Raw genomic sequence first — 17391 nt, forward strand, 5'->3', positions numbered from 1 at the left:
TACTTTGAATCATCTCGAATGCTTTGGAAACCAACTATGATCTGATGGAATGACTCTTGTAGAAAGTACCTTTATGGATTATGTCAGTTTGCTCCATGAGTTGGACTTGACTAAAAAAAGAGTATAGGGATATCTAAGTCTAAATGTGTTATCTATGGACATGGATAAACATCTTTAGACTTTGTTAAGCCCATTGTTTCATGTTGGTATTCAACCCGATGACCTTCTTAAAGTCGCACTGAAACGGACGTTTGAGATCATCTAACTTCCCTAGTTTGACGTATTTCCGACGCAAACAAGCTATGAGGGTAGGACATAACGTTTAGAGGAATTTGATTGGAATATTGACAAGTGGACGGGTTTTAAGAACTTTAGACAGATTCGATAGAAGAATAGTGTTGATTGACGGGTGGATGTCGTGAGATTATTGGCCTAAAATCTAAGGTACCTGTTGTCCTCATTGCACGTGACCTACCGTTTTCCAGGAAGTAAGAAATTATATACTTTGATATAACATTACAACAAAAGTAGAATTTTGTATTTTTTTTGGCATACATCGTTGAATAGGTGAACACTATGACCAATTATGTGAACCAAAATGGGACAGAATGCTTTTTTCATTTCAGTGCGACTTTAATGAAAATCATGAAACCACATGACCAGAGAGGAATTCTCTGAGGTCTTAGTGGAATCTCTGGGTTTTTCAAATAGCAAGTGCTCATATGAGCTTTGTTCCATACAATCATCAATACATACTGTACGCTGGTGATAAAAACATTACAATTATTTATTTAGTTTTCTTTTCAGAACCAGAGCTTTCAAGAGTTATCATCAATGTCAACGCTTAGAAACATCTGATGATGACTGAAGTCCGGCAGTGGTAGAGAGAGGGAGAGAGGAACGGAACTGTGTGTGGCTCGTTGCGCTGCACTCTGCATGGCAAATACAGCTGCAGACAGACACAAACCCAATCATGCAAATACCATAGAGGTCACTCCAAGAACAACTCACCATAACACACAAAGCTTTGAGGATGTCTTGATTGGTCTCAAGAGCAGTGTGTCCTTCCCCTTGGAGCTGTTGGTAGGTATAATTCACAGTGAGTATCTGTATTGTGAGCACACAGTATCCGATGATAATAATTTGTGGTAACTTGTTGATTCTCACATTCTCAGACACCAGATACTTTTACAGGGAAGGAAGTCAAGTAATACTCTTCAAGAATTATCCTGACCCTTCCTCTTAAACACCTATTGTGTTTATATCTTGCTGCTCTTGCACTTTGTCCTCAGCACTAAATTATGCTCTCACTTGTTTAGAAAGGAGATGCACTTGTGATTTCTGGCAAGTAGTAGTACACTGACTACCTACATTAAATGGAATTATTGTAAGTCGCTTTGGATAAAAGTATCTGCTAAATGTATTAAGTGTTTATGGTAAAACAGAGCAGGTGGTATAAAGGGGACTGAGTCACAAACAAAGTTGGGAGACTGTTTGTTGACTGTACCGTGTCCTGCTGTCCCCGGAGCGGTTACCGTATGCAAATATGTACCTGGCCGTGTGCTCCAGCATGGAAATCACTGGAAGGTCCTCCAGCAGGAAGAGATGTGTGTACAGTCACGGCTGCCGGCCCCGAGACGCGCTCATTACAGATAAACCCCAATACACAATGTAAAATATCATTTGTACAAGAAGTACCAATCTGTACTGTAAGGATGAGATAGATACCAGTATGGATGGATTATGTACATGCTATATAAGGATATGTATAAATAACCCCTCGGGGGTGGGTGGGTGTGTTATGTACATGCTACAGTATATACAATACAGTATAACCCGGGGGGTGTTATGTACATGCTATATACAATACAGTATAACCCGGGGGGGTGTTATGTACATGCTATATACAATACAGTATAACCCGGGGGGTGTTATGTACATGCTATATACAATACAGTATAACCCGGGGGGGTGTTATGTACATGCTATATACAATACAGTATAACCCGGGGGGGTGTTATGTACATGCTATATACAATACAGTATAACCCGGGGGGGTGTTATGTACAATGTTCTGATTGGCGGATTTCACTTTGGATGATGAGAACAAGGAAGGCTGCTCCCCAAAAAAAGTGATTTTTTTCAGATAGGAGGTTTTGCTCTTCGGCCATCGATATACAGTATAAATGGGTGGGTTATGTACATGCTATATACAGTATATATAAACGGGGGGGGGGGGGCATGGGTGTACATGCTATAGCTACAGTATAATAAATAATCCCGGGGGCTAGATATATTGACATTTGCATGTATGGTTATGTTATACACACTAGATATTCTGATACTGTATACATTAGATAGTGATTCAGGTGCCGGATGGTTTGGAGAATGAAGCTCTTTGCCATCTGTGTGGGGTACCTTTTCCCTGAGCAAAGCAGAGAGAAGCGTCTATGGTCTGGGTGGCTGGGGTCTTTCAGGATCCTGTTGGCCTTGGTCTTGGTCTACCTATCACAAGTCCATTCAATCTGAAAATAATGCAATGGATATAACTATTATAATTTCACAACATGCCACTGATAAGAGCAGGGCTGTTAATAGGTAAGGCAGTATAATAACTCTCTAACAACAATCATAATGATCCATTCTTTGATCTTTGCTTTCCAATATTTGCATGTATGGTCGTTCTATTTGATCATTCACAGACATGAATTATTCTTTCTAAACAGTCTTTTGCTTGTGTCAGGTAACAGAGAGAAGCATGTAGGCGGAGTCATTTTGTGACTGGCAATGTTAACAGACATGAAGGACTGTGAGAGGGCCAGCACACAGGCCAGCACACAGCCGTGGCTACTTCATGTCTTATTTGCGTAGGTAAATGTGAGCTGACTAGTTTGAACATGAAGGAGGGAGAGGGAAGGTTTGACTGTTAAATACTGTACCTGTGCTTGCGGTGAGTCCTTGCCCTTGTCATTCAAGGGACATTAGACTTTCGAGTATCACAATCACAGTGAAATGCTGCTTTGGGCTCCATGATGTGCTCATTACATACAATTACAAATACACAGTGGAGGGTCAAATGTATGCCTGAGTTTATGCCAAGTTTCCACAATGCATGGCCTTTCTTCACACCTGAAAACCTGATTAGAATAGCACACACACACACACACACACACACACACGCACAAGTGCTATAGAATCATTTGTAACAGTAGAGAATCCTCCAAACATCACTTAATGGATGTTAATGAAATTTCAGTCTCACCAATGTCACTTACATCATTTTGTTATTTTCTGTTTTCCTACCTGACTGTTCTTCTAACTTTGTAGTTCGTTCCCCTAGAATCAGTCTGTTAAAACTACAATTTGTTTCTGTGTGACATCACTTCCCTGTCCTCTTCATCCTGAAACTACATGTCACTTCCTTTCTCACGTTATAAGATATCACTTCTGAGTCCCATTCACCACTCTGTTCGTGGGAAACACATCTCCGTTCAGAGTCTGCTTTGCAAAACGTAACATCAGAATAAACCTATTGTCTCTGTTTGAACCAAGCTTGACCAACCACTCAGCGTGTTTTGAAATCTAAACTAAACCAAGTAATATTTTCATTCATATGGACCTGAAATGAGTTCTGTTTGTATACAAATAAAGTTTGATTTGACAGTTCACTGCACTGTCACCTCACAGCAAGAAGCATGTTCCTCTGGTAGAAGGAAGGAGATGGCGTAGGTATAGCCTATAGATAGGCTATACAGTTGCCACTGGGGACTTAATCCTCAGCTACTCCGGTGGGATATCTTCCTGTAATTAGGTCCTGTAATTAGGCCTATTAATATGTTATTATTATGATTATTATGATTGTTATTATTATGATGATGATGGTGATGATGATTATGGTTATTATTATGATTATTATGATTATCGTCATCATCATACAGACCACAGCAGATAATGTTCGATTATGCTGAAAGATTGATGGCTGGCAAACGTGTTCTGACAGATCTTTCTTGTGATCTGAATCAATCAGGTTGATCAAGGATCTACATCGTTTCTTTCCAGCAGGTGGCGATAGTTTAATTCCCCTCTACCACGCGCTCCTTGCAGCATCCGGAAATACTTCAACCCGGAAATACTCTTCACGCGCCTCAACGTTCATTGTTCGAACGAGAAGTTCCCGTGTACAGCGGCAGTGATACAAAACAATCAAAATGTAAGTTTAAAAAGCACACGTTGTTACGTTCCTGTGTCCTAAAGTAGGCTATGACGCTTTCTAAACCGTTTTGACTCTGTCCTCTGTTCGCAGGAGTCTGTTGAACAAGCCGAAGTCTGAAATGACGCCGGAGGAGCTGCAGAAGCGCGAGGAGGAGGAGTTCAACACGGGGCCGCTGTCTGTGCTCACCCAGTCCGTGAAGAGCAACACACAGGTCCTCATCAACTGCCGCAACAACAAGAAGCTTTTAGGCCGTGTCAAAGCATTTGACAGGTAAAGAACAGATAGATCTGTCTACGTTGGAAATTAGTCGGCCATTTCATAGATTACACAATTTACTACAGATGGTATATTGCCAGATTGAGAACCTTATGTCTATTTGCCTACCTATGAACTGGAATGAGAAATTGATTAGTGTTCTTAAGATATTGCAAGGACAAGCGATAGCAAGAATTCCAGTGTAACTGTAGGCTACTGGTAATAGGCTATATGGCAAATAAACTTTACAGTCTATTCTATTCACATGTAGTCGAAACTTTGTATATCTTTTTAGTTAGGTCTGAAATGTTGGTAATTTCTGATAGTACTAGGCTACAAAACATCACAGGAGACCCAAGTCGTTCAGCCTATTAGGGTATTTACTGTAACACACTCAATACAGCTTCACAGTTCTGATGTAGGCCTACAGCCCCCAAGCCCAACTAAACTCATCACCTTTATATCCAAATCCCAAACACAGTGTGTGCGTCACATAAGGTTAATGGTTTTCTTGAAACTAACCTGAGTAGATATTAATCTTGTTGTTGATACATACTACGAAGTGGAACATTCCTGTCTAGAACACTCTGAACTGGGGAACTCACTCTGGGGAGCCCAACTGTTCCAGGGCTCTCTGTTCTCTGCAGTTGCTCTCCCCAGATGAGCCAACTTACAGCCTAACAAACCTCTAAACTACTCATTTCCAGGACAGAAACCAATTTTTTTCCCCTCAGACTGATGTGATACATTTTATTCATCCTTAGGCACTGCAACATGGTTTTGGAGAATGTGAAGGAGATGTGGACAGAGGTTCCAAAGAGTGGCAAGGGGAAAAAGAAGTCAAAGCCAGTGAACAAGGACCGCTACATCTCCAAGATGTTTCTGAGAGGGGACTCGGTCATTGTTGTTCTGAAGAATCCTCTCATCACTGGGAAATAGACTGCTTAAGAAAGACTGTTAAATAGGGGGGGGGGGGGGGGGGGGTTGCCCACAGGTTTGATCTGACACTTTTTTTTTTTTTTTGTTCGTTTTGTTTTGACCCTGTGTCCAACTAATCCCATCATTCATAACTTTGTGCCTCATTGAATGATCAAGGACCTGACGCTGTCCTTACCTCCCATTCTTATTGTTGTCACATTGACTTGGAACGCCTGTATTCTGTCTATTACTCATGAAAAACATGCATAGGCTTAATGTTCTACGTTTATTTTTTTTCCAATTGCTGCTTTTTGCAGTCAAAGTGTTCACTTGATTTACTTTGTTTATTGGTATGATATCGGTTATACTGATTTTTGATTGATTGTTTGATTTTGAAATTAAAAGATCAAATCTTACATTCCTTGTGGTTAGTGGGTGAGGATAGAGGTTGCCTTACCTGATGGGACTGGCTTATTTAGCATTTGAAGTAAATTATCTTTGGACACCAAACCATGGCTGTATTCTGAATCGCATACATCTACTTTTTATTACTAGTACGTACTACAGCTGCCAATAGAAAGTATGTATTTTGCATGCAGTGAGCATACAATTGGGATTCCACATACCACTTTGTCATAACATTGCGCCTTGAAATTTGCCCACATCCATCATAGTCCATAAAGTGACATGCATTCAGTGCTTGTGCATGTGATGTAATTTCCACTGTACACAGGATTGTGGGTCAGAATAGCCAGAAAAGTCTGCTGGCTTGCATACTGCAAAATACTACCGGATGTAGAAAAAAGAAGAATTATAAATATTTGTCACGACGCAGCGGGCAACATCACACACACAATCGCAGATGAAATGTTCTCTGCTCTTATCCCATAGTCCTTCCCCCAAGGGCAGCTGGGAGCAGACAAGGGAGGAAACCCTTGTGAACAAAACAAACTGCACAGAGGTACAGGCTGTGAGGCAAGTATTAGGTACTGCGCCATGGTGCTGCACGTGAGCGATTTTGGGGTTCAGTGTCTTGCTCAAGGACACTTCAGCACAATGCCGGTTCAAACACCAGGATCGAACCGGGGCCGCTCGACCTCCGAGCTTCTACCGCCCGTTAATAGAACATCCTGGTATTTTGCCATACTGCATGTGGTACTATGTTGGTTTTGGCGTATGTGATTTGGAATGCAGCCCATGCCTCATGTCCACCATGCTGTAGAACGTGATGTGCCAACGCCCTCTTGTGGTTATCTACCAACTATGCAGCTATGGGGGACCTGTTATGGATTTCTTGTGCAGTCCAACTGCTAAGTAGGCTATATTACCGCTTTTGTCTGTACATAGGCCTTCATTAGATTTATTCAGATATCATTCCTACCTGCTCTCTCTCTCTATAGGCCTATATATAGCCTATATACTCTCTCTCTCTCTCTTTCTATATATATATATATATATATATATACTATACTGTACACTGTACTCCTACTTTATACATAATTTATATAATAGAAATATATATGCTATTATATAAATTATGTGTAAAGTAGGAGTACAGTATTTCATAGCAAGGACCAGTTGTCTCAACAAAATGAGTGACAACGACTGTGGTGGGATTAAGCTCACCAACTGTGAGCTAACAGGTCATATCTGCACTTTTGTTTCTCAACAGCAGTAGGCTACAGTTTAGCTACAGTGGAGCGATAGACCGAGTGCGGCTGTCAGGATTTGACAAGCTTGATTCCCCCTCCCCCTGAACCAGGAAACTGACTCTTGCGCCGTCGCGTACAGGCTGTCACATTGATTCATGTGTGTAGGCAGGCCATCAACTTTACCATCTCTGGAGGTTATCTTATGTAGGCTATTTTATTTCTCTACTTCGGCGCCGGATCCTGAACCCAGACCTCGCCTCCGACGGGGGTTTGCAGCCCAGCAGAACAATGAGGTAAGGGCGTGAATCTCATTCTGGGCACGGTTGCCTGTGCGGTTTCGACATGTCAGTATAATAGTGTAGCGCCTCATGAATAAGATTGCCATTAACTAATGCATTCTTTCTGGACGATACATTTTAACAATATTGTGGGTTTCCGTGTGTCTGTCTGATAACGTTGGCATTTGACAACAAAGGCAGCGAGTGATTTATGTGTTCGCCCGGCATAATGCAGAATCAAGATGAATCGCTCAGAAAATGAACTGGCTGCCTAGGCTATAATTTTCAGTGAATGAAGGCAGATCGACTATCGTGAATTAGGCTGTATTTTATATAAACTTTACTGAACTATAGTAAACGAGTAGCGTCATTCATAATTCCCCCAGCCTTGCTGCAGCCTACTGTTCATCTCCGCTGTTTTTCACATTAAAACAACATCGGACATCAACTATTACCAATAATTAATGTTCATAGCCTAGCCTACTTCGTAGTCTACTACGCCATTGCACTGCTTTCATGTTGGGCTGCAGTTTGCATCTCAAACGGGGATTAAGTCCCCGGTGGCAACTGTATAGCCTATCTATAGGCTACTCTCTCCTTCCTTATACCAGACTAAAGGGTCTGAAAACATAGCCACTTTAGCCGTATGGTGCTCAACTTTAGTTCAAGAACAAATGAGGATACCGTAGGCTGTTTCATCCTATTGCTACTGTAAACCATATCCTAACATCTCAAGGTGTGGCCCTGCACTGCCCCCTATTGTATTGTTATTGTTCAATGTGTGCTTATAAGCATGCAAATTCCTGTTGATTTATTCATCTCAAATGACCCAAACTACCCTGGTCTTTCAAACCAAGGGAATATGACATTTGAAATTTGCTTCCCAATATTTAACTGGGGGTTGTAGGCTGCATTGTAAATGTTTCTCTGTCTCATCTTCATATTCCAGATGCACGCACGCACACACACACACACACACACACACACACACACACACACACACACACACACACACAGAGCAAGGCTTAGATGCTGTGGTGTATGGGGTGAATCAGGGGTACTCTCGTCATCCAGAGCTGATGACTGCGTTGATCCCAGATGTGCGGGTAGAGGGGCTCCCAAGCCCCCCCAGAGTACTATCACATTCCATTAACTCTCATCATCGTATGACATGACGTGTAGTAGGCTAATGTTTCATCTCCAGGAAATGCTGCTATCTCTGGGGCCAGTTTCAGTAAAGGAAGCCTGTGTGATGGGCTCATCGGCGGGTACACACACACACACAAGCGCGGGCGGACATACACATACACACACACACACACACACACACACACAGGGATGCTGGGAGATAATGTCCACACTATTTATCACACTTTGTTTTCTTATCAGAGAAGCAGGTATTACCTCATGTCAAATGTGAAGCAGGACTTGAGGATGACTTCCGTCTGTGACACCCTTAGCCATCACTTTTCCATTATTGCTCGTCAGTATTTCACATTCAGTCATATTCACTACAGTACATCGACCTCATACTGTAAGCTTCCCTTGAATCGAGTGTGTGCGCGAGTGCACGTGTGCGTGCATGTGTGTGTGCGTGTGTGTGTGTGATGGCCAGCTTGGTGAAGGAGGAAGATTGACAGCGGAATGTTTGTTTTGAAACTGAGTCTTCAGTTCTAAAGCTGCAGGTCTAACAATTTGACTGACAGAACTTGAAGACTCCAGTTTTAGAACAGAGAGACTTTCTAGAACTACAAACATTCTGCGGTAAATCTCCCTCGACTGTTGTACGTGAACCCAGCTTTAGATGGGACTAATGAAACTAATGTAGTGAAAAGTGCTGCGGTTGTGTCTTGCAGCATGCGGCTGTGAAAAGGAAGCAACAGTTGTCAAGTCACGTTGGTCGGGAATCAGCAGCGGTCAAGTTACAGTTGTCCCTCTTGCACAAACACACAGTCATGGAACCAAAGTTTGATGATAGTTTTAGTTTTAGTCTCCACCGCAGGCCTGAAGGTGTGAAATGGCCGTTTTACTCCGAAGCTGAAAAATAATGCTTCGCGCTGTTTCACCTTATTTTTTCTGGGCCTCATGCTGCGAGTGCACAGTGTGGTATTTTAGCGGAGATGACCTCCAAGGCTGCACACTCCCCGGGTCTGAGACGGCTATTCGTCAACACACAACCTGCTACCTTCTCCGTTTGTGTGATTCCCTCTCATTTGCATTCACACTTGCAGGGATATTGCGGATGCTCGCACTAGTGAGCTTCCCAGGCTACAACGGCCATATTGTAGGCCTCAGTGACACTCAACGAGACTTTGAAACAGTGAACTACGTGACATGTCTGTAGCGTGCTTCACTAGCAGGATTGATTTTACTGACACTCGGACCAGGGTCGTCGTTTGAAATCCTGTCAATGACTTTAGCGTTTGTCTCGTTTCCTTCTCCATAACCAGCTGCTTCATATGAACAGATTTGCAGTTGGTAGTCCGTAGATCTTCCAGACTGTCTAAGTGTTGCTCTTAGTGTTGAAGTACTCAGGACCAGTCTCGAGGACTCATTTTATTTCAAGACCGGTCAAGACAGCTGTGGGAATATCACTCAATTGGCTGTGAATTGTCTAATAATTTATTACGCACACACACACACACACACACACACACACATACACACAGCAATAAAAGAGGTGGGAATATGGATCTTTTCAGATCAATTTGAGGAGAGCCTATGGTTTGCATGTTCCACTTTTTATTGTGTCGTGCAGTGTGGGACTCGCGCTGGTCTGGTCCTGGTCTTGACTCTGTCTCGTCCTGCCTTGGTCTTGGTCTTGACTCTGTCTCAACCCCTCAAAGTCTTGGTCTTGTTTCGGTCTCGATACACTCTGGTCTTGGTCATCATGACTATGTCTCGGTTTAGGTGGTGTTGACTACAACACTAGTTCCTCTGCACAGATCTCTCAGAGGAAAGGAAGGGAAATGCATCGTGCTGGAGACTAAACAGGACTTTGGTCTTAACTGTTCAGTTCTTTAGAACAGACTGCAGATAGGAGAAGAAAGGAGGGAGGCTGGAGAGGAAGGATCCGCATTCATCATCTCCACAGTCATAGTCATCTCCACAGTCATAGTCATCTCCACAGTCATAATCATCTCCACAGTCATAATCATCTCCACAGTCATAATCATCTCCACAGTCATAGTCATCTCCACAGTCATAGTCAACTCCACAGTCATAATCATCTCCACAGTCATAGTCATCTCCACAGTCATAGTCATCTCCACAGTCATAATCATCTCCACAGTCATAATCATCTCCACAGTCATAATCATCTCCACAGTCATAGTCATCTCCACAGTCATAGTCATCTCCACAGTCATAGTCATCTCCACAGTCATAATCAATTCCACAGTCATAGTCATCTCCACAGTCATAATCATCTCCACAGTCATAATCATCTCCACAGTCATAGTCAACTCCACAGTCATAGTCATCTCCACAGTCATAGTCATCTCCACAGTCATAATCATCTCCACAGTCATAGTCAACTCCACAGTCATAATCATCTCCACAGTCATAATCATCTCCACAGTCATAATCATCTCCACAGTAATAGTCATCTCCACAGTCATAATCATCTCCACAGTCATAATCATCTCCACAGTCATAGTCATCTCCACAGTCATAGTCAATTCCACAGTCATAGTCATCTCCACAGTCATAGTCAATTCCACAGTCATAGTCATCTCCACAGTCATAGTCATCTCCACATCATGGCTACACTCCTCTGCTGCCCTGGGCTGCTCTGTCAATCACTAGTCCGCTTTTGTCTGTCCGTCCTTCTATATCTCCATCTGTTTGTGTAGGCCTATTAAATTAAATTACCAGACCGATTTAGTCAGTATCTCATCCTTGTGTGCGTGCGTGCGTGCGTGCGTGCATGGTGTGCGCACATGTTTGCGCGTGCGGTTTGGCCACTCGCCCACTTCCTGTCTGAGTAGAGACACACACACAGAGACAAAAGTGTGTGAAACTGCTGATTAGATTTCAGCCTCCCTATAGCAGCGCTTGTTCGTTCGGCCTTGCGGGATTCTGCCGGCGGTGAAACACTATACCTCACACGGCAGAGAGAGAGTTCTCTACTTAGAGGGAAGTGAAAGTAGAGTGGTAATCCACTGCAGCTTTTAGACAGAGTGAAGAGCTGTTGTTGTTCAGTTTATTTCCCATTAAAAGGGTTGTGTAAAACAGCATGGCTGTGTCATGTCTGCTTGTGTGTGTTTGCACCTGGGTGGTTTGACCTACAGTATGTTCAAGCATGTTTGTCGCTCTTGCAGGCAGCAGTAGCAGGGCCGGGCGGATATACTGTAGACACACATACGTGCACTCACACACACGCTCACACACATGCACACACACACACACACACACACACACACACACACACACACACACACACACACACACAGGGGGGGAAAAATTACAATGGCCAATTCCAAGGGCCCTGCACTGCTAGGCGCCCCCATAAACCACTGTTATTAATATTAGTATTATTATAAGTATTATTATTATTATCATCATCTAGGTTTGGGGGGGGGCAATATTATATTATTTCATGAAGCCCAACATTTCTAACGACTCTCTTTCACTCACACACACACACACACACACACACACACACACACACACACACACACACACACACACACACACACACACACACACACAGTCTGAGCCTGAGTGAGAGATAAACAGGCACCATGTGTTCTGTAAATAAACCCAGCCTCCAAGATGGTCTCCCTCCAAAGCCAGACCTCTGTTGTTTTTACATTACGTATTTACAGGGAAAATGGAATTAGAAAATCATTTGACTGTTTGGCCACCACGACACACATTGTGCAGGCTATTTCGTTCTAATAAAACGTTTCAATCCTTTAATAACTGGCCTTTTCATTTAGTAAATTGTTTGATTCATTGATGTAAAACAAATACAGTCTCAGTTCAGTTTTCTGTCAAATCATTCATATGTCAAACACATGGAGCGTGAGCGGACAGTCGAGGGAATAACAGGGTCACAGTTTTGCCTTGGCGCAGCGGTAGGTAGAGAGAGAGGTGATATGAGGTAGAGAGTGGTGATATGAGGTAGGGAGAGAGGTGATATGAGGTAGGAATTGGAGTTGATATGAGGAGGGGATTGGAGTTGATATGAGGAGGGGATTGGAGGTGATATGAGGAGGGGATTGGAGGTGATATGAGGAGGGGATTGGAGGTGATATGAGGTAGGGACAGGTGATATGAAGTAGAGAGAGGTGATATGAGGTAGTGATTGGAGGTGATATGAGGTAGAGAGGTGATATGAGGTAGGGAGAGAGAGGTGATAGGAGGTAGGGATAGAGAGGTGATAGGAGGTAGGGAGAGAGAGGTGATAGGAGGTAGGGAGAGAGAGGTGATATGAGGTAGGGAGAGAGAGGTGATAGAGAGAGGTGATATGAGGTAGGGAGAGAGAGGTGATATGAGGTAGGGAGACGTGATATGAGGTAGGGAGAGAGAGGTGATATGAGGTAGGGAGAGAGGTGATATGAGGTAGAGAGAGGTGATATGAGGTAGGGAGAAAGGTGATATGAGGTAGGGAGAGAGAGGTGATATGAGGAAGGGAGAGAGAGGTGATATGAGGTAGGGAGAGAGAGGTGATATGAGGTAGGGAGAAAGGTGATATGAGGTAGGGAGAGAGAGGTGATATGAGGTAGGGAGAGAGAGGTGATATGAGGTAGGGAGAGAGGTGATATGAGGTAGGGATAGAGAGGTGATATGAGGTAGGGAGAGAAAGGTGATATGAGGTAGGACCTCCACACACTCAGGATCAGGGCGAGTGGTTCTGACCTCCACACACTCAGGATCAGGGCGAGTGGTTTGCTCTGCACAATACAAACACAACTCGACAGTAGCCTGATTTGACACCTGGCATCGCTGAAACGGTGCAGGCGGCACGGCAGTAGCTCGGGAGCTAGAGTCTGGGAATCAGAAGGTTCCCGGTTCGATTCCAGCTCCTCCCGGCAGCGTGTCAAAGTATCCTTGGGCAAGATGCTGTGTGTGTGTGTGTGTGTGTGTGTGTGTGTGTGTGTGTGTGTGTGTGTGTGTGAGTGAATGAATGAATGAGAGTCGATATTCACCTTTACTTGCTGTTAGTTTATGAATTGGCCTTAGCAAGACCCCCAAAATCGCTTTCTTGACATGAGACTGCATGACAGTAGTAGTAGTAGTAGTAGTAGTAGTAGTAGTAGTAGTAGTAGTAGTAGTAGTAATAGTAGTAGCAATAATAGTAGTAGTAGTAGTAGTAGTAGTAGTAGTAGTAGTAGTAGTAGTAGCAGTAATAGTAGTAGTAGTAGTTGTAGTAATAGTAGTAGCAATAATAATAGTAGTAGTAGTAATAGTAGTAGTATCAGTATTATTATCGATAAACCAATGTGTTAATAGTGGAGACGTTTTTGCTGAGCTGAACTGAAGAAACAAAAGCTGAACAACACTTTTGTGGAGCTTGAGTTCCCTTCTTTTCTGTCCATTTCCCTTTCTGACGCTCAGACGTGATTCCTCAGTGCTTCCTTGCTGGTGCCTGGTCAGCGAAGACGCCTCATCATCCAGCTGAGGGGTTGTAGTAGCGGGGGAACAAAGCGTTGTTGTTCCATCTCAACTTCGCACGCTTCTTTTTCTCAACTTCGCGTCGGGGAAGTTGTGGTTTGCTCTTGACTTGGGTGTAGTATGCGGGTTATGTGTGTACTGTGTGTGTGTGCGTGTGTGTGCGTGTGCGCGTGCGTGCGTGTGACAGCATGCGTGTGTGTGTGTGTGTGTGTGTGTGTGTGTACTGTACCTGCTATACTCTACCAGGCCATATTAGGCAGTGCAGAGAGCAGGCCGTGGTTCATGTGAGCCTGGGAGGCTCTGGCAGGAAGTCTCTCAACCAAGCCGAGATGCAGAAGTGGGCCGATGCTCTCTCTAAACACCTGATACGACGGCGGTGGTGCCGCAACAACGGGACGTTTCCCTCGCTCACTCGCCGTGACACGCCTGGGTGGCAGACAGACACTGAGAACCCCGAGATCTCCGGAGATGCGCCACAGCTTTTGTCTTCACTGCCTTTCTAGTAGATACAGGCTGTCCACATATCGAAGTGTCCTTGAGCAAGACACCTACTGTAACCCCAAATTGCTCCCAATGAGCAGGTTAGCACCTTGCATGGCAGCTACCGCCATTGGTGTGTGAGTGTGTGTGTGAATGGGTGAATGAGAGGCCATTGTAAAGCGCTTTGAGTGCCGCTAAGGTGGAAAAGCGCTATTTAAGTGCAGTCCATTTACCATTTACAGGCTGATTTTACCGCTACGGTTACCGGCACGGTTGGGTTTTTGTTCACATCTCAATATTGGTCAATTTCCCCTTTGCACGACGTGTGTGATGGCCTGCAAGTTGTAACGTAGCTGTAGAAGATACTGTACTGTAAATGGAGAAGTGATGATCGGGGTCATGAAGTTCCTCATCTTGTATTTGCTTCATTAATACCAAGTTGCCATGAGAAAGTGCTTCCTTGTGACCCGTAGTATTGACACAATTTCTGTGGTGTATGATCTAATTAAATTAAAGCATTAATTAAAGCATTTTTGTTTCTCTCTCTCCATCTGTCCTCTCCCCCTGTCGTCTGCTCTCCTCTCCTCTCTTCTCCCCCTCTCTCCTTTCCCCATCCCTCCTTCATTCCTCTATCACTCTACCCTCCCGATCTTTCTTTAATATTGTTTCCCTCTCTGCCTTTCACTCATCCCTCTCTTACTTTCTTTCTACCCCTTCACCTTCCCTCTCTATCTCACCCTCCCTCCCTCTCTCTCTCTCTCTCTCCCCCTCCCTCACTCGCTCTCTCTCTCTCTCTCACCCTCCCTCCCTCTCTCTCTCTCTCTCTCTCTCCCTCCCTCCCCCTCCCTCATTCTCTCTCTCTCTCTCTCTCTCTCACCCTCCCTCCCTCTGTCTCTCTCTCCCTCTCTTTCACCCTCCCTCTCTCTCTCCCTCTCTCTCACCCTCCCTCCCTCTCTCTCTCTCTCCCCCCTCTCCCCCCCCCCTCCTCAGTGAGTCCAGTATCTGCCAGGCTCGGGCCACAGTCATGCTGTATGACGATGCCAACAAGCGCTGGGTGCCGGCGGGCGCCGGGGGGCAGACCTTCAGCAGGGTCCAGATCTACCACAACCCCGTAGCCAACACCTTCAGAGTGGTGGGACGCAAGCTGCAGGCTGACCAGCAGGTGAGTACACACACACACACACACACACACAATCCAACAATGCACTGCCCACATCCCCATAAATGTACACACACACACACACACACACACAAACTGTATGGGAGGGATGCCATGAGACCCTCTATAGAGTTAAATATACATACATGGTTGAATTACTTAGATCTACAGGGTTGAGTTAGATCTACAGAGTTGAGTTAGATCTACAGGGTTGAGTTAGATCTACAGGGTTGAGTTAGATCTACAGGGTTAGTCTACATGGTTAAGTTAGATCTATGAGTTAGATCTACAGGGTTGAGTTAGATCTACAGGGTTAGTCTACATGGTTAAGTTAGATCTATGAGTTAGATCTACAGGGTTGAGCTAGATCTGCAGGGTTGAGTTAGATCTACAGAGTTGAGTTAGATCTACAGGGTTGAGTTAGATCTACAGGGTTGAGCTAGATCTGCAGGGTTGAGTTAGACCTACAGAGTTGAGTTAGATCTACATGGTTGAGTTAGATCTACAGAGTTGAGTTAGATCTACAGGGTTGAGTTAGATCTACAGGGTTGAGTTAGATCTACAGAGTTGAGTTAGATCTACAGGGTTGAGTTAGATCTACAGGGTTGAGTTAGATCTACAGGGTTGAGTTAGATCTACAGAGTTGAGTTAGATCTACAGGGTTAGTGTACATGGTTGTTAGATCTACAGGGTTGAGTTAGATCTACAGGGCTAAGTTAAGATTTACAGGGTTGAGTTAGACCTACATGGATGAGTTAGATCTACAGGGTTGAGTTAGATTTACAGGGTTCAGTTAGATCTATATTATTATAATATTAGAAATAAAAATAACATAAAATAACATCTATCAGGTTTTTGTGCATCCCTGAGCATGAGTCCACACACGTACACATTAGATTGTGTACAGACACACCGCCATGCACCGAGTGTGGATGTGTCTATGGCACGTGGGAACCAGACAAGGTGCATTTCCTATCCCTGTCACACTTTTAGATGAGAGTTTTCGTGCCGTGACATTTGTCTCTCTGCAGGATGTCTGCTGGCAGTTGGCAGCTTCTCAGCTCACCATCGCCCCAGAGAGTCAACTTTGATGTGTCGCCTCCTTTCTCTCTCTCTTCCTCTTTCTCCTGCTTCCTGATCTCATTTCTGTTGGTCTCCCACACCTTCTTTTCACACGAAAGAACATCACGTTAGCAGCAGACACAGCTAGCGTAGCTTAGCCTAGCATAGTATCAGCTTCCTTATATTGCTCACATGTAAATGAACGGTGTACAGTTACAGTGAAATGTTGCTGCCGGCTCCAATATTATGCTGTAGATAAACTCTGTATGTCAAATGTACAGATTATCACAAAAGACAAAGTACCCTTCAATTCCTCTAATTCCTCGCAGCACAACCATACAAATTGTTTTGAAATGGAATATAAAGGGCCAACAGTGGGCTACTTGGCACCAAGTCATAAGAATCTGAATCTGCTTCAGCAAATGTTTATTGCCATGCACTGTAGTTTTACAGCATACTAGGAATTGGTTTCGGTCAATAGTGCATAGACTCTTTTGAGAGCTCCACCTCTTCGCCTCTGCAGTGTTTAGAGACTTGTGAGTCTAATGGTGCATAACATACCCCCTAGTGGACATATAGAAATATTGCAAACGGTCTGCAGTAGATGAATATGGAGGGACACTTGAAAAACACAGGGCATAGCTAATCTCGGTGGCCTCCGAATGTCATTTCATGTGTATTCTGTTTGCTTGCACTCCAAGGTGGTGATCAACTGCCCGATCATCAAAGGACTGAAGTACAACCAGGCTACGG

The 17391-nt window shown here is 44.0% G+C and overlaps 2 protein-coding genes across 3 annotated transcripts in view; both read left to right on the plus strand.

Annotated features, from left to right (window-relative positions):
• The first annotated feature begins 4146 nt into the window (after positions 1–4146).
• LOC311312757 (small nuclear ribonucleoprotein Sm D2) lies at positions 4147–5802 on the plus strand. The gene is made up of 3 exons (XM_084442753.1): positions 4147–4210; positions 4304–4483; positions 5233–5802. Coding segments are annotated over exons 1-3 (357 nt in total). The 5' UTR covers positions 4147–4208; the 3' UTR covers positions 5408–5802.
• A 1512-nt stretch (positions 5803–7314) lies between these two features.
• The window catches only part of LOC311312732 (vasodilator-stimulated phosphoprotein-like), a 17642-nt gene continuing 7565 nt past the window's right edge, over positions 7315–17391 (plus strand). For both annotated transcript variants that reach the window (XM_084442720.1, XM_084442721.1), the window contains exons 1-3: positions 7315–7331; positions 15408–15579; positions 17340–17391. The exon at positions 17340–17391 is cut by the window's right edge and continues 129 nt beyond it. In XM_084442720.1, the coding sequence (XP_084298846.1) occupies positions 7327–7331; positions 15408–15579; positions 17340–17391 (229 nt within the window). In that variant the 5' untranslated portion in view covers positions 7315–7326. The remainder of the gene's footprint in view (positions 7332–15407; positions 15580–17339) is intronic.

The sequence above is a fragment of the Borostomias antarcticus genome, assembly GCF_949987555.1.
Source record: "Borostomias antarcticus genome assembly, chromosome: 1".
Taxonomy (NCBI): domain Eukaryota; kingdom Metazoa; phylum Chordata; class Actinopteri; order Stomiiformes; family Stomiidae; genus Borostomias; species Borostomias antarcticus.